The sequence below is a fragment of the Staurois parvus genome, unplaced genomic scaffold (assembly GCF_062004578.1).
Source record: "Staurois parvus isolate SC_StPar_1 unplaced genomic scaffold, SC_StPar_1.0 ptg000014l, whole genome shotgun sequence".
Lineage (NCBI taxonomy): Eukaryota > Metazoa > Chordata > Amphibia > Anura > Ranidae > Staurois > Staurois parvus.
In genome coordinates this window covers 2,814,625-2,837,883 of record NW_028317810.1, presented here as the reverse complement: position 1 = coordinate 2,837,883, position 23,259 = coordinate 2,814,625, and the positions used below count along the sequence as shown (strand labels likewise).

The following is a 23,259-nucleotide window of genomic DNA, read 5'->3' as shown; positions in this document are numbered from 1 at the left end:
GCAGCACGTCCTCCCTTTACAACGTCTTGTGCATGTGGCCTGATTGTAGTACAATAAACGTGTCACTTCTTCTGTGTATTTGCCTATAGCATCTCTGAGGATGTGTGTGACTGTAAATGAAACTCTTAGCTTATTGCTCTTTAAGTTATTTGTAGCCATCCTTCCATATATTTCAGTTTATGTCCATTTGTCATATGTCTGTGGCCTGTTCCTTGAGGAGAGCAATGTTAAAGAACAGGTACATAAAGCCTCATTAAATAAGTAGTGAAAGGGAAACTTGTTATATTATATGAAGAATTCAAAATGATAATACATTTTATTATTGATATAATTCTTAAGTAATCTACACTATATTGCCAAAAATATTGGAACACCCATCCAAATCATTGGATTCAGGTGTTCCGATCACCTCCATGGCCACAGGTGTCTAAAATCAAGCACCTAGGCATGCAGACTGCTTCTACAAACATTTGGGAAAGAATGGGTCGCTCTCAGGAGCTCAGTGAATTAAAGCGTGGTACCGTGATAGGTTGCAACCTGTGCAATACATTCCTCCCATGCGCAAGTTTGGTGGAGGGAGATTATGGTGTGGGGTTGTTTTTCAGGGGTTGGGCTTGGCCCCTTAGTTCCAGTGAAGGGAAATCTTAAGGCGTCAGCATACCAAGACATTTTGGACAATTTCATGCTCCCAACTTTGTGGGAAGAGTTTGGGGATGGCCCTTCATGTTCCAACATGACTGCACCAGTGCACAAATCAAGGTCCAAAAAAAGACATGGATGAGCGAGTTTGGGGTGGAGGAACTTGACTGGCCTGTACAGAGTCCTGACGTCAACCGATAGAACACCTTTGGGATGAATTAGAGGGGAGACTGCGAGCCAGGCTTTCTCGCCCGACATCAGTGCCTGACCTCACAAATGCGCTTCTGGAAGAATGGTCAAACATTCCCTTAGACACACTCCTAAACCTTGTGGACAGCCTTCCCAGAAGAGTTGAAGCTGTTATAGCTGCAAAGGGTGGGCCAACTCAATATCGAACTCTACGGACTAAGACTGGGATGCCATTAAAGTTCATGTGCGTGTAAAGGCAGGCCGACCAATACTTTTGGCAATATAGTGTAGTTCACTGTCTTCACAAACCATAGTGATGTATAATGACTTTGGAGGTGTGCCATTTACCAATGAGATACTTCAAATATTGTTAATTTTTGCTTTGAAGGCCCATTCACACCAGTCAGGTCCGTGCAGCTAACTTGTGCAATGTACTAAAGGAGCTCATTCATTTAATTGAACTGCCCAGGGCACCACAACAGACCAAAAATTGCTCATACACAGCTCACAACGCAAGGCATAGTTGCACATTACTATGTGATGTGGTGTGCTGCTATGCAGGTGTGTTAGGATGTTGGGGGGCTGTTTAAAATCATTGGCACCTCAGTGCACCAATGCAGGTGAATGGACCCTCAAAAAGTAAGTAACTCAGAGAATACTGAAGGCATCTATTCAGCATGACAGTCTAGTAACTAACTATCACTTTCAGAGGAAGCCAGATATTATATCCCCTATACTTCCTTAGCACAGGTTTTCCAAACTTTCATAGGTTTCCAATAAACAGAGAAAAATAATGGTCTCCCCTGCACTAATTATTGATAGACTGCTTTGACAGATACAATTGGGTACACATAAAAAACTAAAGCATATCTTTACATTTATATGTACTGATGAATACAAAAAGTGGACCTTTCATTCATAAAAAGAGTTTATCAGTATAGCTATATATAGTGCATTGTTAAAGTATTCAGACCGCCTTCACTTTTTCAATTTTGTTATGTTGCAACCTGATACTACAGTTGTTTAAATTGTATTGTTTTCTCAGTAATATACACCCAGTACCCCATAATGACAAAGTGAAAACAGAATTTTAGAAATGGCTGTGAATTTATTAAAAAGAAAAATATTACAGCTTTGAGTCTTTTTGGGTATGACGTGACAAGCTTTGCACACCTGGATTGGGTTTTTTCTGCCATTCTTTCCTCTTAAGCTCAGTCAGGTTGGATGGGGACAGTCGTTGGACAGCCTCTCCAGAGATGTTCAATAGGGTTCAAGTTAGGGCTCTGGCTGGGCTACTCTAGGACATTCACAGAATTGTTCCTAAGCCACTCCTGTGTTGTCTTGGCTGTGTACTTAGAATCATTGTCATGTTGGAAGGTGGACCTTAGGCCCAGTCTGATGTCCTGAGCACATTGTGGTTATCTCTGTACTTTACTCCATTCAGCTTTTTCTCAACCATGACCAGTCTCCCAGTCCCTGAAATACACCCCCACAGCATGATGCTGCCATCATCATGCTTCACTGTTGGAATGGTAATGGGCAGGTAATGGGCAGGTAATGACCGGCGCCTGATTTCCTCCAGACATAATGCTTAGAATTAAGGCCAAATAATTTAATCTTGGCTTCATCAGACCAGAGAATCTTGTTCCTCACAGTCTGAGACTCCTTCAGGCTTCCGTCTACCCACTCTGCCATAAAGCCCAGATTGGTAGAGGGCTGCAGTGTTGGTTGGCCTTCTGGTACTTTGTCCTCTGTAGCTCAGTCAGAGTGACTATCGGGTTCTTGGTCACCTCTCTTACTAAGGCCCTTCTTCCCCGAATGCTCAGTTTGACCGAGTGATAAGCTCTTGGAAGAGTCCTGGTTGTGCTAGACTTCTTTCATTTGAGAATTATGAAGGCCAATGTGATCATGGGAATCTTCAGTGCATCAGAATTTTTTTGTAGCCTTCCCCAGATCTCTGCCTTGCAATAGTCTGGTCTCTGAGCTCTGCAGGCAGTCCCTTTGACCGCATGGCTTTTTCTCCGATAAGGAATACATTGTCAGCTGAGAGACATTTTATTTTCCAAATCATGTTCAATCAATTTAATTTACCACAGATCTCCAAGCAAGGTGTAGAAACCTCTAAGCAACAATCAAGAGAAATTGGAGGCTGCTGAGCTAAATTTCAGGTTTTGTTGCAAAGGGTCTTAATACTTATGCCAATGCGATATGTCAGTTTTTCCTTTTAAATACATTTGCAAAAGTTTTGTTGGTCAAAAAAAGTCCAAAAACACCGGTCTGTGCTGTTATACCGTGTTTTTCAGCGTTAGAGCGTTTTTACAGCTAAAAAAACTCCTCTAGAAACCCACTAGTCCTGTTTTTTTTTCAAAGCCAAAAAACGTCCCTGCCAAAAAACGTTGATTACAGTCTATGTGTGCATGGACACATAGGATAACATGCTGGGGGGTTTACTAGTTGTATAAAAAAATGTCAAAAGCCAAAAACAGCAGCTGTAAAAATGTCCAGTGTGCATGAGGACTAATAAATAAAGACAGCTCAGTCCACTCTCACTTCCACATTTGAGGTGTAAAGAGAACATTAGCAAAGTATTTGGAAAAGGAAACAAAATGCTGAGGTGTAACTGAGATAGCAGAAGTAACACTAATATTAGACATTACAATGTACTTTACTGTAGGCAGGCTCCACAGCAGAAATATGTACATATTGGCTTTTTAAAAGAAAGATTTTCATAAATAAAAAGAGTTTATTCCTTTGTTTCATTGGCATAGTATTAGTAGGCCACCTGGTGCACAGACGTTTCCATTCAGCACATGGAAGCATTTTCTGTTGAGTAAACACCCAGCATTTCTGATTCAGGAACATTTATTGCAACACATTGGAAGATCTTGATGAAACCATTGGCTATTACTTCCCTTATCTATGAAGAAAGGGAAGTTAAGCTTTTGCTGCATTTGTGTTTCATTCATATATTGAACAATTTGTGCAGTGGGTCATTAAACTCATTTTCACTTTTATGAAAAACAAGGTGGTGACGGGTATGAATAGCAGATACCTAGACAGTAGGAATGATTGGAATTTGGAAGGGGCTGGCAAGCTTTGGCACTATAAGGGCACGCTGAATGTTTGCCTGACCATAGTGACCTACCAGTTGGACAGAGACTGGGCACTGAAAGCTGCTGCAGGTTTGATGTAGTACTTATAAGTGCCATCACTTTATACCTGTCCTCCAGTGTGCCTTCCCCCAGAAATACAACATCCACCTTCCTCCATGTTGTTCTGACATCTTCTACTGGTCTTCTTCCAGGTCCTCCATATTTCATCTCTAGCACTGGATAGCCACAAATGATGTAACTCTTGTGCATGCATAAGTCTCGCATTGTCATTCCACCATCTTTTTTAACCAAATAAGTTTTTTGATTGTAGTGGTTTTGTTCTTTTTATTACAAGGAAGTAGAAAAAGAAACGTAGTGCATCCACCATATAAAAACATAAAAATCTTTGGAGTAAAGTAACATTGAACTGAGTATCTCAGTAGGGTTGTACATACTGTAGTCAATGGTTTATACATTACATAGGTAAAATATCTGTCAACATCTCTCAAATTTGGAATAAAGGACTCCAGTGGGAAAGTGATGAAATTACTGTGACTTTCTAAGTAGAGAGTATGCTTTCCTGCGCCCCCCATATCCACCACAATAGGTCATAGTTTTCTGTTTGCATTTGTTCTCCATATGGTGGTGTATTGTAAATCAGCCAAGTCATTTATGTAGGATAATATCGACTGGTGCTACTTCAGGCGTGTGTGGCCACCCTGACCAATTTTTTTCAAATTTCCTGGGCCAGGGTCTCTGCTGTTTTTCCACTCTAATGTTAGAATTGACATTTTTTTTCACATTGACATAACGGGAGGAGAATGTGAGCGAACTTTATTCTATAAGCTTTTTGGCTAAGGAAAGGAGTCTACTGATTGTTGTAGCCATATGTTGGTCATCTAAATGTAATTCTAAATAGCCCAATATGTAAAACATAGGATCATTCCCTGAAAACATTGTGAATTTTACTCATTTGTTCTATAACTTGCTGCAAACATTTGAACAATAAGGGGCATCCTGCGAGAATGTAAATCAGGATTCAGCATAACATCTGGAACTTAAGGGGATCCCTTTGGCCAAAGAGATGGAGCCACTGTGGGGTTCTCTAGGCCCTAAACAGAATAAATATTTAGGTGAGTCTCTTAGAGATCAAAATGAAACCCAGGTGTGTCTAATTCCCCCATCTTACAGATGCCAAGAATGAGCCAGGGGTGCACACTGCCCTGAGCATGTGACACAGACAGTACACAATAAATAAGGAAGATTTTTTTGGCAGAAGAAACTTCTCTCTTCTGTCAAAAAAACTCTACCTCCGTAATGCTTTCATTTTCAGACTTCAGCTCCAGTTTAATAACCTACAAAGCAGTGTGATGATGAGATGTTGTGGATGTTGGTGTATGCTCAAAAGCTGCATAAAGCATTCTTATACAAGGGTTACTTTCCGTGTTGTACCATCATATGTCTGTTTTTGCTTTGCTGCTCATATATTACTGTATGTACAGATGAGGGAATGTAAAAGCAGGTCAGTGTGGGGTCACCTATGGAATGAGAAGTATTTGAGCAAGATAATAGAGGACTTTTTCTGTATAGAACAGACATGCCTATATAACTATATTTCTCCTTTCATTGCACTCAGGCTGAAAAGTATAGTTATCATTTTTATAATTTGTTTAATGAATGCAACATGGAAATATATTATAACCCTTTGATAGTAAAGAGATTTCTCAGCCATTACTTCCAAAGATATATCCTTGCAATAAAAAAAAGGAATGATGGTTTTCATTTTGTCATGCTTCATTTACATTTTTTTTTAAATATGACTAAACCCATGACTATATCCAGTTACAGAACATTGAAATGCAATTCTTATAGTAAATATAGACTGATAAATATATTTTCTCATTAGTAGTATATAGCAGTCTTGTGACTTCTATCAGTGTCTGGCCAAGCACTGGCTAATCTAGTAGAAGTTTTCATTCTCCTCTGAAAAAGAGAGGAAAGTGCCTCTAAGTGCAGTATAGACAATTTATTAGTGAACAATAGATAAATTGCACTTACAAGATAAATATTTAAAAAGACTCATCGTGTGGTGTGTTAAGATCCAGGTGAGACATCCAGCCGTCCAGCAGCAGCTCAGTCTATAGGATCAGGAAGTATGAACTAGGATGTGTCTGTGTATCAAAATGAGGCTTGGAGAGCAGAGTCGGATGTGGGAGGTGAAGGGGGCAGTAACGCGTTTCGGAGCATGCTCAGTAGGCTCTTTCTTCAGACCTGAGAGGTCAGTTGCCCTAGATGTAGCATAGTGTCTACTCCCCAAGGGCTACCTGCACATAATTCTTTAACTGTGTTGCCCATTTTCATCAGTTGGTACTTCTGTTCCACACTATATAGCTCAAGAGACTGGCAGTTTTGAAATGAGTTTAGTTTAGAATTTAGAGATGTGGGTATAATATAATTTAGTAATAGTGTCTACAGTAAACTTGACCACATAGCTTCAGTGTGCTCACTGCTATGTAATAGGCTGCACATCTCAAAAATGCTTCAGAGATTGCTATGTATGTAGGCACTTCTAGATCTAAGCATTTACCAGCCAGGTGATCTGGGGGTTATGGGTTGATCAGCAATGTTTGCTGCTGCAACTATTAGGCTGGCAGCAGTATTGGCATGTAAACAAACTCCCGGCTGCTATAGTTTGTTTACATTATTTTTAGCAGCCAGGAGTTTGTTTACATTATTTTTTCTGAGTGCCAGCTTTCTTGTAGAAAGAGATTCAGATGGTTGTAAAGGATAAAAAAACAGTCTGCGCTTGATTAGCTTTTAGGCTAGGTTCACATATGTGCGGGTGATGCCGCTGCAGATCCGCACAAAAATCCACCACCCACACAGAAGAATGCAGACTCGCGGGTGAGTGCCAATAATTCTAATGGCACACTGCTCGCACTAGAAATCGCAACCACACTGGGAACCGAGGTTCCCCTGTGGGCTGCATTTTCAGAAGAAGTGCAGGGACTTCTTCCCTGTGTGTCCCGGGGCACAGTAGTCTATTCAAATGAATGGGCTCTCATTCCCGCTCAGAATGCGGCCCGCAGGAACGCGGATATGTGAACCAGGGGTAACAGAGTGCAGCGGTGACATTAGGGGTCCAATACACCCCTGATGTCTCTTTAAAGAGTACCTGCGCTATGCTATCACATAAAGGGCTTATCAGCCCCTTGTGATAGCAATACAGCTAAATAACAAAATAAAGAAAAAATTTTTTAAAAATTTTAATTTAAAAATAAAAGTTTAATAAAATAAATAAAAAATATGGACCCCATGTACTTGCACTTGCATTTTTGTCAGTCGTGCACATGTGAAAAAACTACAATTGCGCCACATATATTAGGTATATACCAATATTTGTACATCCGTCATTTACTGTTAACTATATATTGATGAGCTGTAAAGACTTTTAAAGTGTGTTAGACAATTTTGGGCATTGTAGTTTTTTTTTCTGTTTTACAAGTGCACAGACATCTTTGATATTTATTTACTTGATGCAAACTCATCTTTTATATTTCACCATATATTGGGTAATATATTGTGTTTTGTGCATTAATATTAACTTGAGTGCGTTTTGTATGGAAAATATAGATTTGATAAACAGTAGCACAATGATCGTGTGACATATACAATGGAAATTGCCAGACCATTTTTAAAAAGAGAAGACATAAAGATCCTTTACTTCCAATGCTCATTGGACAGTCTACCTTGAGGAAGCATGCACTAACAAAGTTAAACAGAGTTTGCTCAATTTTTTTTTAAAGCTGCCTCTTTGTGAAGAAATTTCTACTCTACTAAACTCATGAGTGTTGAGTGCAGGATCTTTATGTCTTTTATTTTTGTGTTGTGGAGGAACCTGCCGGTAAGCACCTCAGGATACATTTAGTGACAGAATGGGTTCGATTTTACCTGCTGCTTCCATATCCAAATGTCACAAGTAGGCAAATGACTGCAGCACCCATTTTCTTTACTTGTTGCATTAACGAGGCTTGAGTTGCTGTTATTTAACTGCATTCTCCTCCTGGTGAAGGAAAGAAGAGTGTATCCAGGTGGGTTGTGAGTATATGATATGGTCAATGAGCTGATTATTAAAAAGCTCCATGTTAAAAACATGGTCAGTTTTATTTTTTTAGTATCACTGCATAGAAAACCAATCTTAATTTGTTTGTAAAACCATCAATTCCCCACTGTTAATGATTGTTTTTCACATTTCTGTGTGCATAAGATTGATTTTCTTGGATTATGGTTCCAAGTAGTACGCATTATAGTTGTACACCCATTTCAGGCTTGAACTCACCGCTGTGCGTCTGCTCTGGAACTAACATTGTATGTCTCTGACTTTCCTTAAATGAATATAAAAAAAGAAAATGTTAAATATATTCTGATGTATATTGCTAGCTGCCTAGAAGTCATCGAACCAAAAGCTGTCCACTCTGTAATTCATAAATTAATTTCAAATAAAACTTAAATTGATAGTTTCTCTACAGACTCAAACTGCTGCATTTGGACCATATTCTTTGTGTTTTATCTATCACTACAGAACATTGTCTTTTCAAAACATTCAAATTCAGTGTATTTGCAGTGTTTGTATGGAAGATACATTGACTGTTATCAACCAACTAACGCCCACACTAGCATATTCTGCCTGGTTGATGCAATATTGATGAAATAAGACCTCGTGCGAGCGCTGCTGTGTACTGTATATTTAACTTCCTTTATCACAGTTGAATTTGCTGTTAAAAACTCAAATTTCTATGTATCTTTTTATCTGTTTGATTGTTGTATGTCACTGTTTCTGATCATTTGAACACTAAGCAGCAGCAGATATATTTTAGGTTGTAATTGCCCTCTACTCTATGTAATCACTTCTAGGTATTACATTCCTTGAAAAATGTTCTCAGAGACTGATTTTGTTTACAGGTCATTAAAACTGAATCCTAGGTATGGATATTTTTGCATAATTATATTGGTCCAACTTGGACCAGTGTAAGTATGCATATTCCAAACCTTGCCTAGCCCCATGAAAGCACAAAATCACTGTATTAGCTGCCTATACTACAGCACAGTGATCCTCGCTGTCTTCTGGATACCGTTCTGACTTTAGCTGCCCTGCTGCATAGTAAGCACAGGGGGTTTCTTGCTCGGCATGGATGTCAGTCACCATTTTCTCAATAATTAAAAGGCATTCTCTGACTGGATGAGGTGAAGATTGTGATGTCACCATCCTGCGTCTCCAACTTGTCCAATCAGAGAATGCTTTGCGCATTTGAGAAAATGCAAAGTGCACTCTGAATGCTGCCTGTGTCAAGCAAGTTTCGGAAGAGCAGGTTAAGCCAGTGTTAATGTGTACAGAAAAGAAGCTCCTTGACCCAACCCACCTTTCTAAAACTGATCCAAGAAGTAAATCACACTAAAGATCTCTTTGGTGTCTGCTTATCTGACTTTATTTAAGTACAGTCAAAATTTCTAAGCTCTGAGAAAGGGGGAGCCTTTTTGTCCCCCGAAACACATTTGCTTATTTTCTGCTTTAAGCCAATTTAATTATTAAAATCTTTGGACTTTTGGACATTTGTTTGGAAATCCCATTGGACTGTGTGTTTGTAGATTCTCAACTCTCTGCCCCCCCCCCCCTTTTTCTTTTGTAATGGGTGTCCATAATGTGGGGAGTGCTGCGGAGCTGGAGCCAGTGTGCCCAGTAAAAATTTCACTGACCCATTGAAAATCATTATCCAGCACCCCATATTTGCTTGTGCTTGGTACCTACTTTGACAGTTATAAGGGTGGCTATAAATAGCTTTAATAGCTATAAATAGTTGTAAATGGCCCCATAACCATTCCCTGCAGCAAGGAATACTTCTGCTTTCTTTATCAGATTTATGTTATGTTTCTGATGTTAAAGGACAACTGTGGTCTTTTTTTTTTTAGATATAAAAGTTATACAAGAGATCAATTTTTTATTAAATGATCAGCTCATTTACACCTTATATATACTTTTTCTATATTTGTTCTATTATATAGTTTGTATTTATCTTCTAATTGTATACATACATTGAAGCATACTTATTTCCTTGTTGCATATGCAATCTTTGCTTCCTGCTTAGTAATGTTGCACAATATTTGCCTTGCTGAGCAAATATTATATATATATAAATAGGTATTCACTGTAAGTCCAAGAAATCAGATTATGGATGGATATGTCTTATTCAAAAGAGTAGACTCTGCAGTCTTTGATAACATGACATCTCCATAATGCTGGTTATCAAAGGCTGTGTGATACAGGATGCATAGGGATAGATTTACTAAAGCTGGTTCGCTCAGAATCTGGTGTAGCTGTACATGGTAGCCAATCGGCTTCTAAATTCAGCTTGTTCAGTTAAGCTTTGGCAATAAAACCTGGAAGCTGATTGTTTTCTATGTAGAGTTGCACCAGTTTTTACATTCTTCAGTTTTAATAAATAACCCCCCTAAGATTTAGGTCACATGAGGGAACAAAGGAGTAGTATTTTAAGTAAGGTACTGTTTTACTCAAAATAATAATGCTATGTGGTAATGTTGACATGTTTTGTCGTTTCATGTGAGGTGTTCCACTTTAAACATTTCTTGTACGTATCTGAACAGAAATGCTTCCATTACTTTAATTAAAGTTGAAATGCTGTAAAGTTTGTTATAATTTGGCTATTTGTGCTGTGTGTGGTACACAAAAAGCTTAGTTAAAGTGAGAATAAAGGCTCTTTTTTTTTTAAATAACAAACGTGTTATACTTACCTGCTGTTTGTAATGGTTTTGCACAGAGCAGCTCCGATCCTTCTCTTCTCGGGTCCCCCGCCAGCGCTCCTGGCTCCTCTCCGCTGCTCCCATAACAAGCCGCTTAGAATGCAGTAAGATAAAATAACCTTCTGCTTTTACAACCACTTTAACATCTTTGTTTTTGAAAACTGTATTGGTTTCTCCTGGGATAGTATGAGTCGTCCTTCAGTGACTTAGTTAAATGTGCCAATCTGCAGCATGTAGTACAGTTTTAGAGGATAAGAGATTGTTTAGATGTGAATATTTAGACAAATGCTTTTTCCCATTAAAGGATCCAGAAATTTGACAAAGATGTCAGTTGGCCAGATGCTCCATTACTTTTTCAGGTACTCTGCACCATGTCACCTCAAGCTTGCAGCAAGCTATAACAAGCCTGCACTGTGCTTTGCCAGGCTGCAAGTCCAGGCTTCATCATCAGATGCTGGTACTAAACATAATAGCAAGTTGGGAATGATGGGGCAGATTTTTACCAGAGACAAACATGGATCTTTTATCTCTGTCTATTGTCTGAAGAAAAAAATTGTTGACATGCGCACTGGAGCAGCATTTGTAATCTGTGAGGCAGATGTCACATAAGAACCCTCCATCCAAATAGACTCAGTCTTGTATAAACCTTAATGAAAACATTTTATGAATTACTTTCTACTTTGACTCTGATGAAATTGCTGCATTTAGTGGGCATTGAGTGCATTATCTGTACATAAGTGTGATTTTATACTTCTGGTATAATTTGTAATTTTCAAAACATTTACTCTTCATAGGTTTCTGACTACTACCACATGCAATCTCAGAGTGTGGTATGAACATATTTGTGAGGTTTTCACTTTGCATAGCAGACTTAAAGTGGTTCTAAAGGCAGAGAGTTTGGCATTCTATGCATTAAGGTTAAAAAAAAAAACCTTCTGCATTCAGCCCCCAGTCCCCCTTTATACTTACCTGAGCCAGATCTTGATCCACGATGTGCACGAGAGCAGCAGCTCTTGTGGCTGCCTCCTTCCTCATTGGACAGAGAGGCAGCAGTGGGAGTCATTGGCTCCTGCTGCTGTCAGTCATAGCCAGTGAGGAGGGAAAGGGGGGTGGGGCCAAGCCACGCTCTATGTGTCAATGGAGTGAGCACGCATGAATGCTTCCATAGCAAGCATATTCCTATAGGGGCAGTGAGAAGGGGGGAGGAGCCAGGAGCACCAGCAGGGTTCCCAAGAAAAGGAGGATTGCGTCTGCTCTGTGCAAAACCATTGCACAGAGCAGGAAAGTATGTCATGTTTGTTATTTTTAAAAATAAAAATTTTGCCTTTACAATCACTTTAAATGGGGTTGATTTACTAAATATAGCTATAAACGGGCTTTGCAAGGGAATTTCCTTCTTGGGATTGTGATAGTTTTTCAGTGACACTTCCGGTGAAAGGGCAAATGCAGGTGTTTGTAAATGTAGATTTTAGCCTAAGTTTTAAGAAATGTGAGACCAACACAAACAGGAATTATTAACGTGATAGGTCTTAAAAGTAAAAATGTGTTCCTTGAAAACGACCACTGATGTGGAATAGCAAGTCATTAGAAATAGTATGAATATGCAGAAACTTAGAAAATCCATAAACTGGTAAATATTTGCAAACATTTTTTGTTTGGGCAAACGCATGGTTGAATCTGGATGGTGAAATGTGAAAAACGAATATGACAGCAAGAAATCATTGAGTGATCTGCTTTGAAATGTGATCCTGTGTATGACACCTGGATCTCCCAGCAAGCATTGTAGCAGCCCGGAATACAAGCGACTTTTCATAATTTGTAAGTAAAAGGTAACACAAGAAAACTGCACCCTTGTTTCAGTACTACAGATTAAAATACAGTCAGCCATGTTTGGTTGTGTTAAAGCAAACCTGTTATGTGAGAAATATGGGGCTCCCATTGCTAATGTACTTTTGAAAATATCAGTTACCTGACGGTTAAGCTGGTTGTCTACATAACTTACCATCTTTCTTCAATACCATGAGCCACTGACCAAGAACAAGTAAACCAGGAAAGTCAGACCATTGACTCAAACTATTGAAGGAAAATGGTCAGTGGGACTGTCAGGGATCTAGCATGTATAGAAAGGAGTTGGTAGTATCCATGTTTTTGTAATTAAAGGTTTTCTGTAGCCTCCTTGGCGGTATTCCCGAGTGTAGCTCGGGGTAAAGTTTCAGTACCAAAAGCGGTAACCCCGAGCTACACTCGGGCTTACCATGCGGCGATGCTCGGGGATTTGTTCTTCTATTACCTTGTCCTGTGCTCCCGCGATGTCCCTCCTGCAGTATCCCCTGTAATGTCCTCCAGCGGAAGCCGGCATCTGTCTTCTGGGTTCCGTCCCTTGCGTCGTCAGGACGTACAAGGGATGGAACAGCGGGAAATTTGAAAATGACAAAAAGTGACATTCACTAAATACACTAAAATCACATAGTATAACATTACTGTATCAAACCATTTCACATACATTTTGTCCCTAGTGCTTTGTCCTGTGCCCTACCCGCATTTTTACTATTCTTTCTGCCTGGAAACTGAGAAATGTCCATGGTGTCCAAAAAGCGTCCCTTTAGGTCAAAAGCAGTTTTAGACCAGCTAGAGAACAGCGATAGTAAATTAGAACCACTTGCAGAATTGAGTGATAATGATTTATCGGGGAAATTCATCATCAGACACTGAAAACGATTTTGCGACTTTGATCAGTGATGTGCGAACTTGGCGCTATATTTCAAATTTCAGTGTTTTTGGTTTGATTATATTATTGAATTAAATGTATTATTATTATGTTATTATTTTTTATGATTATTTATTAAATTATAATTTATGATTTCGTGTTTCAAATTTTAACATACCCGGGATGTTTACTAGATTCTTGTTCGGACAGATTTCAGTGAGTTATTCCTAAAAATTACAGGCCTACAATAAAAAAAAATACATATTTCCATGCAAAAAAATGTACCGCTTTGAGCACAGAAATATTGACATAATCAGACCGCTAGGGAGGTTAAATATAAAAATGTGCAAAACAGGGCACACATACATTCCTACATATTGAGACCTCCAAGCCTGGTTTCTCAGAAATAAAGCTGATTTGCACTGATCCCAGTGCATTTGTCTACTATAATTCACATTTTATTTCTCCAACTGTCTTTTCCAGCATAGGTTTGACTCTGACTGGTTGTTTTAAGGCTATACATATAGTTCTTTAAGACTTCAAGAAATGATGTGTTGTGTTAATAGTGCCTGTGAAGGATGGCTTTCAGAGTGTGTCGCTATTGGAATTACACAACAGATACAGAGAGCGTACCTTTTAAAAAGTATAGAGATAGTTGCGGGATTACTCTCATAAATAGATGTGTGCCATAAATCACAGTTACAGTACAGTTTGACCGTTTAAAATTTATTATCAAAGTACATTTTTCTATAGTTTTATGTATCTGTGTTTCCTTCTAGTTCGGCCTACTTTTACCATATATTATATGAGCTGAAAGTTATAGTTGCGAAACAGTGAAATTAGACCTGACATTTGTTAGCATTTTTGTGCAGAGGTAATCTTTTTTAAAGCCCAACTCTGGACACAGCAGAAAAAAAAGTCCTCGCAGAGTAAACTGTAAGGGTAAGATGCTTGTTAATGCTGGCCTTACATGGATCGAAGTTCTGCCGGTTCAGCAGGGCCCAACCAAATTTCGATCCATGTGTGGCTACTGCACTTGAACAGCAGTTAATGTAATCGGCTTCTGTTCAACCGTGCTGTCAGATAAAAGTTGCCTGATCAGTGGCTGCAGCCAATGCCTGCAGCGATAATCTGTTAGTTCTGACAGTGGGGGAGTCCCCCCCTCTCAAAATACAACAGGGAGGATTCCCCCATCCACCTTGATTGTGTGGATGGGGAATCAGTTCAGATTTTATTTTTGTTCAGCAAGAGAGCTAAAATATACTGAACAGTGTATGGTTAACTTTAGTCTAGGGGGTTGCAGGTGAGGCTGTATTACTTACCTTTGTCCTCACTCAGGCAGGCTCCCTCGAACCATACAACTGGTCCTCCGCAGCCTACTCTCTAAGCTTCTACCGGCCAGGGTTACACTCCTGCTTCCACACATGTACGATACAAGTACAAAAATCCCTGCACTATACGTAATGGGGCCAAAGCTCTGCCTACATACTGGAGCTTTGCGAAGGGAAGGAGAGCACTGGAGCCTGCTGGAGCCTGCTGGAGCAGGGAGTCAGGTAAGTAATACAGCCTCTTTTGCAACCCCTTGACATAATGAGCAATTACCCCTAATAGTTAGGGGGAAGGTCTGCTGCAGTTTTTTTGTGCCTTTGGGCTTTAAGATAAAGAGGCAAAAAGGAATTGTGGATTTTGTTCATTGGTTGTCTTACTGTGGACTTTACATGAGCTGTCACTGAACAGGTCAAATCCAAGAGCAGAAAAACCAGTTCGGGAAGAGTTTCTTCCAGAAGAAACTTTTTTCTCTATTTGCGGAACAAGATGGGATCCAGGGGGATGTCTCAGATTAGTAGTCTGAAAACAAAAAGCAAGCCCACACAATCCCTAACTTGGACACAACACAAAATATTAGTACTTAAAAGGTCATGGCCATATTTCAGTTTGGCACAAGGCCCAAGTATCCACCCACTCCATACATAGTTTGTTAAAACATCAATCTAAGCTTTGTGTACAGTAGTATGAAAAAGTCAAGGGTTTGTCAGACATCTCAGGAAAATATGAAAGTAAACATCTATGTATTGCTAATTGTCAGTAGAGAATACAATATTCCGTAGCCTGTGGTTTGTTTCTTCTGTACCTGTATTTTTGTCCACACTGCATATTCATGCTCTTTTTTGTATTGTATTTTGCAGGTTGGAAAACTGTGGTAACATTGCACAGTGGAGCGATAGCATGTATGTACATCATACTTTATTAAAGAGTGTATTTAAAGTCAATTAACAGATCTGTTTATATCTAAGACTTATCATATATTTTTAACTAATTTGTCGACTTTCTGGTGTTGGGAGAACTGCTTAAATGCACATTAACCAATCTCCTGAACTGGATGATTTGTTGCCTGTGCTCTATGTGCTTTACGTTGTTGACAATCTGTTGGTTTCCACCTTTACCACTGAGAACTATGATATATGAGGAGAGGGTGGGTCTACATAAAGTTCCTAACCTCATTGTCTATGCCTTTCGGAAACATGAGGATCCCTTTCATCAAACTTTCGCTGATGGTGAATCATCCACTTTTATTTAAAACACATGGGACAGTAAGAATGTCCAGCAGTGAATGTTTAGTGAATGTCAGGTTAACTGCTTTATAAATACGCCCCTAAGCCCCCATTCACACTAGTGTGGTGAAACATAATGGGGTTTATTTACTAAAGCTGGAGAGTGTAAAATTAGGCTCTCTTCTACATAGTAAAGAATCAGCTTCCAACCCCAGTTTATTCAGTTAAGTTTTGGCAGTAAAACCTGGAAGCTGATTGGTTTCTATGCAGAAGTGAGCCTGATTTTTCACTCTCCAGCTTTAGGTGTCATGCTTTTGCTTATATTATAATAGGCTGGCCTACACAATAAATGTCACAAAGAAGCTCATGCATCTTTTTTTAGCTTTGAGCTTTTGTTAACAATGCTTTTTTGTGCCTTTGTCACTATGGTCATGCATGCGCATAAACACTCCACTTGTTTGGTGCTTTTTGGGTGCCAAAAACAATAAATCATGCAAGTACAACACTTTTGTCGAGCATTTCCTGCACGATTTTGAGAGTGTTTACTAGTGTGAATGCAGACTAGTCTAGATATAAACACTGGAATTTTTTCTTCTTTTTTGTTTTAAGAAAAGTAAAAACAAAACCTTCTAATACTAGTCATGTGTGTAGTTAGCAGGCTGGCAAAATTAATTTGAAGCTTGGCATTGCTGACCCAATGCATTGTATTGCACCTGTCAGTATCTTGCACTCTTGGCTTACTTTGTCTGCATGTAGGTGACTGTGAAACGTTTACTATTAGAGCTAATGCATCCATCATATTCAAGAAGGCAAAAGGTTGTGTGGGCAAAGTAAGACAATCAGTGGAGGAGTTTTAAAGTGGTTGTAAACCCTTACATATAGGCATTGAAATGACTAGCCTGTTTATTTGAAGCCCTCCCTCCTCTACAGCCTCCTAAAACACATAGATCAAATACTTTTTCTCAGCTCTGGAAGGCAGGGGGTGGGGATCTGACACCACACACTGCACATCATAGTGCACAGAGCTGGGTGTAATCTGAGATCTGAGGGAGGGAATGAATACCCACCTCCTCCCCCCTCTAAACAGTCTCATAAGGCAACATGCCCAGCTGAAGCTGTCGATCACCTTTTTTGTGCAGGGGGGTGGGGCTGTCTCCTGGGATTGCTTGGTGTCTAGTTAGAGTTACACTGTCAGAAGTCACTAATGCAAACAGTAGAGCAAAGAGAGATCCAAGAGGAACCATATAGAGGGATATGCTTTGTTCATTTTTTATTTCAGAGGTCTACAACCATTTTAAGTCTGCAAATCTTAAAGTGTATCTATGGTCATAGTTCAATTTCTAGCTTTCTCCTATTAATCTGAACAATCTTGAAGGTTGTAAACATACTTTTTTAGGTTCCCCACACATTTACTTTCCTGAAATGTCCTGTGAGTAGGTGCTGCTGTGTCACTCATTTTTAGAGCCTGCCTTGTGAAGTTCAGAGGTACTGAGAGGAGAAGTTTAAGAAAGAAGAGTCAGTTCAGGATTCACAACTTGCAGGCAGCAAGGTACCATGGGATATGTAGTCCTTATAAAATTGAGAGTAAACAGCAAAGGAGGAGTTGCAAAGCATGCAGGGAATCCAGGAAGTTGTGGAAAGAGATGGCCAGCAGACAGGCAGAACCCACAACATGAAAAGAGATTTTTGAAGTTTGTAAAATATAACTATTGCTTCTATTGTTACTAAAATGCTTATGTTATAAAATGAAAGTGTATGCTGTGATCATAGATCTCCTTTAATAATGGAACTATGGAGGTTTGGAAAATTTTGCCAGCCTGCTATAGTTAAATTGAAAAAAAAATCAGAAATGCCATTGTGTTTTCACATACAGTACGTTTTACATAATGATATAAATATAATCAGCTTTTTGAACAGGTAGTTGTCACTTTCATTATTATGGCCACAAAGTTGTTATGAGATGCACAAATGACAATGATCCGAACAAATCTGCTCATTGTGACTAGCAAATGGTGTGACCTAGAGAAGAGTTCATGATCAGATGCTGGTACTAAATATAATAGCAAGTTGGGAATGGTGGGGCAGATTATTACCAGAGACAAACATAGATCTTTTATCTCTGTCTACTGTCTGAAGAAGAAATTTGTTGACATGCGCACTGGAACAGCATTTGCAATCTGTGAGGCAGATGTCACATAAGAACCCTCCACCCAAACAGACTCAGTCTTGTATAAACCTTAATGAAAACATTTTATTAATTACTTTCTACTTTGGCTCTGATAAAGTTGCTGCGTTTAGTGAGCACACGTAAAAAAAAGCATTATCTGTACATAAGTGTGATTTTATACTTCAGGCATAATTCGTGTTTTAAAAAAAATGTACTCTTCATAGGTTTCTGACTACTACCACATGCAATCTCAGAGTGTGATATGAACATAATTGTGAGGGTTTCACTTTGCATAGCAGACTTAAAGTGGTTCTAAAGGCAGAAAGTTTGGCATTCTTTGCATTAAGGTAAAAAAACCCTTCTGCATGCAGCTCCCCCTGTCCCCCCAGTCCCCCTTTATACTTATCTGAGCCAGATCTTGATCCTACGATGTGCACGAAAGCAGTAGCTCTTTTCGGCTCCCTTTCTCCCCATTGGGCAGAAAGGCAGCAGCGGGAGCCATTGGCTCCTGCTGCTGTCAATCATAGCCAGGGAGGAGGGAGAGGGGTGGAGCCAAACCACGCTTTGTGTGTCAATGGAGTGAACACGCATGAATGCTACCATAGCAAGCAGCTTGCTGTAGGGTCACTCTGAATGGGGGAGGAACCAGGAGCACAGCAGGGTTCGCAAGAAAAGGAGGATTGAGGCTGCTCTGTGCAAAACTGTTGCACAGAGCAGGTAAGTATGACATGTTTGTTATTATTAAAAATAAAAATTTTGCCTTTACAATCACTTTAAATGGGGTTGATTTACTAAATATAGCTATAAATGGGCTGTTTTATTTGCAAGGTAATTTCCTCCTTGGGATTGTGATAGTTTCCAGTGGCACTTCCGGTGAAAGGACAAATGCAGGTGTTTGTAAATGTAGATTTTAGCCTAAGTTTTAAGAAATGTGAGACCAACACAAACATGAATTATTAACGCGATAGGTCTTAAAAGTAAAAATGTGTTCCTTGAAAATGACCACTGATCTGGAATAGCAAGTCATTAGAAATAGTATGAATATGCAGAAAATTAGAAAATCCATAAACTGGTAAATATTTGCAAACATTTTTTGTTTGGGCAAACGCATGGTTGAATCTGGATGGTGAATGTATTTTGCAAATGTGAAAAACGAATATGACAGCAAGAAATCATTGAGTGATCTGCTTTGAAATGTGATCCTGTGTATGACACCTGGATCTCCCAGCAAGCATTGTAGCAGCCCGGAGTACAAGCGAATTTTCATAATTTGTAAGTAAAAAGTAACACAAGAAAACTGCACCCTTGTTTCAGTACTACAGATTAAAATACAGTCAGCCATGTTTGGTTGTGTTAAAGCAAACCTGTTATGTGAGAAATATGGGGCTCCCATTGCTAATCTACTTTTGAAAATATCAGTTACCTGACGGTTAAGCTGGTTGCCTACATAACTTACCATCTTTCTTCAATACCATGAGCCACTGACCAAGAACAAGTAAACCAGGAAAGACAGGCCATTGACTCAAACTATTGAAGGAAAATGGTCAGTGGGACTGTCAGGCATCTAGCATGTATAGAAAGGAGTTGGTAGTATCTATATTTTTTTTAATGAAAGGTTTTCTTTAAATATTCAAATGTGCAAAACAGGGCACACATACATTCTCACATATTGAGACCTCCAAGCCTGGTTTCTCAGAAATAAAGCTGATTTGCACTGATCCCAGAGCATTTGTCTACTATAATTCACAAAGTTGTTATGACATGCACAAATGACAATGATCCGAACAAGTCTGTTCGATATTATGACTAGCAAACAGTGTGACCGTAGAGAAGAGTTCATTATAAAATAGCTTCCTCTTAGCAAGCATGACAACGAATGTGCAATGGAAAGCCCCTCATTTAGTGTTTCCTTTTTCTGCTTTCACAGCTTACCACTGCTTCAGTCACTGCAATGAATGGGGACACTATTCAACCTGAAAGTTCCTCCGTCCCTCAGGGCTGGAATGAGTTCTGTGAGCTTCACGCCATCTCCACAGCGAGGGAGTTGGCAAAGCAATATTGGTTGTTCGCAAATCAGAACCCACACCATGACATCCTTGCCGCAGAGAACTTCTCCCTGCAGTTCACGGATCTCTTCCAACAGTATTTCAGAAACGAGGTGAGGGAAGGCTGGGGCATGGACCAATACAGGATTTTTCCTTTCAGTAGAGTAAAAGATTATAGAGAGACAGGTAGCAGGACATCAGAGGAGCCTCCTAGTACGGTTGCAGCAAAAGTAGAGGTGGACTTAACACCTCACCATGAAAACACAGAACAGACAGCTAGTGACACTTCTGTCCACAATGTACCAAAAACTTGGAGTACAGAGGAGCTTGGAAGCAACCTCACTCCTGCTCCTCCAAGACCATTCATTAGATTCTCCTTCAATCAAATTCGTAGAAGCCTTCGAAATATTTTCCGTAGGAGATCTGCAGATTCAAATCCTCCAGAAAACAGGGAAATGGACTCGGATACAACCGATTCACCTTCCTGGCATGGCTTACATAAGAGGATTTTACCATGGACTTTAATCAGGGAGCCAGTGGTTGAAATCCGAAAGGAAGGAATTTTGAACTACAGTATGGTAGATGAGGCAAGTATGGACAGTGGAACACTTTGGCAGAGGTGCAGATTAGTTTTGCGGAAAGCAAGTCCTTCAGACAATGAAGAATATCTTATGGAGTTGTATGATCCACCCAAGGTAAGTCATCTGTACATTTTTAATTCTCTTACTCTGTTATATGTATTGAAGTTTTGTAACTATTGCCTACTACAGTTTTTTTTAAATCCTTTTCTGTTTTGAATGAAGCTCTGCATATTAGATTGTTTTTTATGATCTTTTATTGACCATTGAGATGGAATAGATGCTTATTCAGCAAATACCTGTGTGTGTCTTCTTCTGGATCAACTGTGGGTATAGGATTATAACTTTTTCTTTTGGTTGAACTGGATGGACTTTTGTCTTTTTTCAGCCACATTAACTATGTAACTATATGTAATGCACGGCTCATACAGTCCAGATGCAGACCTGCAGGATAAATAAATGGACATCAGTAATTGTATTCTTTTTCATAGGCTCTGTTCAAAGCAATGTATTGCACTGAAGTGTATTTTAAAGAAGTCTTGCATGTTTCATTTTTATACTTGCAGTTGGCCATTCAAGCAAATTAAAAAAGAGATTTTCAAAACAACACACAGTAATGTGTTTTGCTGAGAACTAGTCCTAAATCAAGCCAAACGATGACAAAGTAACAAAGCAAATCTAATTAGAATAGTGAATCAGAAACGGAATATTACATTTTATGTATATATAAAGGATGCAGATGAGCAGATGATTTATATCTTGTGTTTTGCTTTGACCATGAAAGTGTACATCAAGCCAAAATGTTTTTTTAGTTTAGGAGAGTGGGACCGCACTCTCTTACACAAAGCAGTCCTCAGCTCTTCAGCAGTTTGACATGCTCTCCTAAACACTGCTCCAATCACTGCACCGCTCAGGGAACAACAGTGCAGTTGATTGGAGCAGTGTTACAGGAGGCCATGGCAGACTTTTGGAGAGACAGAATACTGCTTTGTGATAAATAGCTACAGTCCGACTCTCGTATGTGCTGGCAGCACATGGTATTTTAACTCTTCCTAAAGCACTTAGCAGTGTAAAAAAAGTAAAAATGCCCCATAATTTTTACATTTTATGCAGCCTGAGTCAGTTGGGCTTGACAAGCATCTAGCATCTTCTTTATTTTTACCTAATTTGTCCTTTGAATTTGCAAGGACACTTCATCTCCAACATTTTGATACAAAAGTCCCACTGAGTTTTCTTCAGTTTATGAAACTTTTCTGTATATATTTGTTCATGTTAATATTTCATCTGTGTTGGCCAAATTGTAGTTTAGTATTGCTGGCCTTGTATTTTTTTTTTTTTTTAAATAACTGCACGTACCAGTTATGAAAACACACTTAACAAACACAGCGGTTTGTATGGAAATTCTGTGCCTGAGTAACTTTTTGATGGTTTGCCCTAGTTTTGCATAGGCCTCTTACTTTTGCATTATACAGACAGTCAGGTAATTTTATTTATTTTGGCAAACAAAAAGACTTGACAGTTGGGGCAGGTGATTTTCTTAGGAATCATTATTTCCTCGGTTTCAGACTAACTCCTGTTAAGCCCTGTGTAAGGAGTCAGTGATAGAACTTTGTGAAACATATATTCCACTGTGAGAGGAAAAGAGTCAACATCTGACCTGTGTCATCAGTGAAAGCAAGAAGAGAGTTGGGGAGAGGGCAGAGAAGGTTTATTTCTAAAAACAGATGAGTTAAACAGACTTTTAATCACAGACATTCAGTGATCCCAGCAGCTGTTATTTAAGATTGATCATTTGGAAGTTTGGGCATAAAACTATGGCCTGTGTAGACATTTCTGCCAAAACTGTGACGACCTTGGCAAGATAATGTTGTTCCGGGTTCCTTGCCTTGATAACCCTCTGTGGAGCCTGTGTTTGTAGAGATATAAAACACTACAAGCCAGCGTCTGGAGTAGTGTAAGAAGGAGAAATAGTTACTTCAGATGCACTGACAACAAACGACTACTGCGTTAACGGGAGATTGGCGAGTCTTGTGAGATACTGCTGTATTAGGCCTCATGCACATTGGATGTTTAGCTCATGTGCATCAAATGCCAGTTTTTTTGTAAATCTGAAGGCACAGGTGCAGCGTCCATCCCTGTTATGCAGCCTGTCAAAATCTTAGACAGACAGACAGATGCAACTGGATGCTTTACCAATACTACTCATGTTTAGGGCCATATGCATTTGGTATACCTGTAACTCAAAATACCTGCAAATATGTGGCAAATGAGGTTTAATGTTGATAAATGTAAGGTTATGTACTTGGGGGCTAAGAATATGCATGCATCATACATACTGGGGGGGGGGGTACAACTAGGGGAATCAATGGTAGAGAAGGATCTGGGGGTTCTGGTAGATCACAAGTTTAATAATAGCATGCAATGCAAAGCTGCGGTTTCTAAAGCGAGCAAAATCCTGTCTTGTATTAAAAGAG

At 39.3% G+C, this 23,259-nt stretch overlaps 1 protein-coding gene across 2 annotated transcripts in view; it reads left to right on the top strand.

Annotated features, from left to right (window-relative positions):
* Positions 1-23,259, top strand: part of SH2B3 (SH2B adaptor protein 3) — a 182,522-nt gene that overhangs the window by 29,142 nt on the left and 130,121 nt on the right. Inside the window, exons 2-3 of one of the 2 annotated variants that reach the window (XM_089676823.1) lie at positions 15,630-15,671; positions 20,090-20,902. In XM_089676823.1, the coding sequence (XP_089532949.1) occupies positions 20,114-20,902 (789 nt within the window). In that variant the 5' untranslated portion in view covers positions 15,630-15,671; positions 20,090-20,113. The remainder of the gene's footprint in view (positions 1-15,629; positions 15,672-20,089; positions 20,903-23,259) is intronic. The other variant, XM_089676829.1, reaches the window with a different exon arrangement.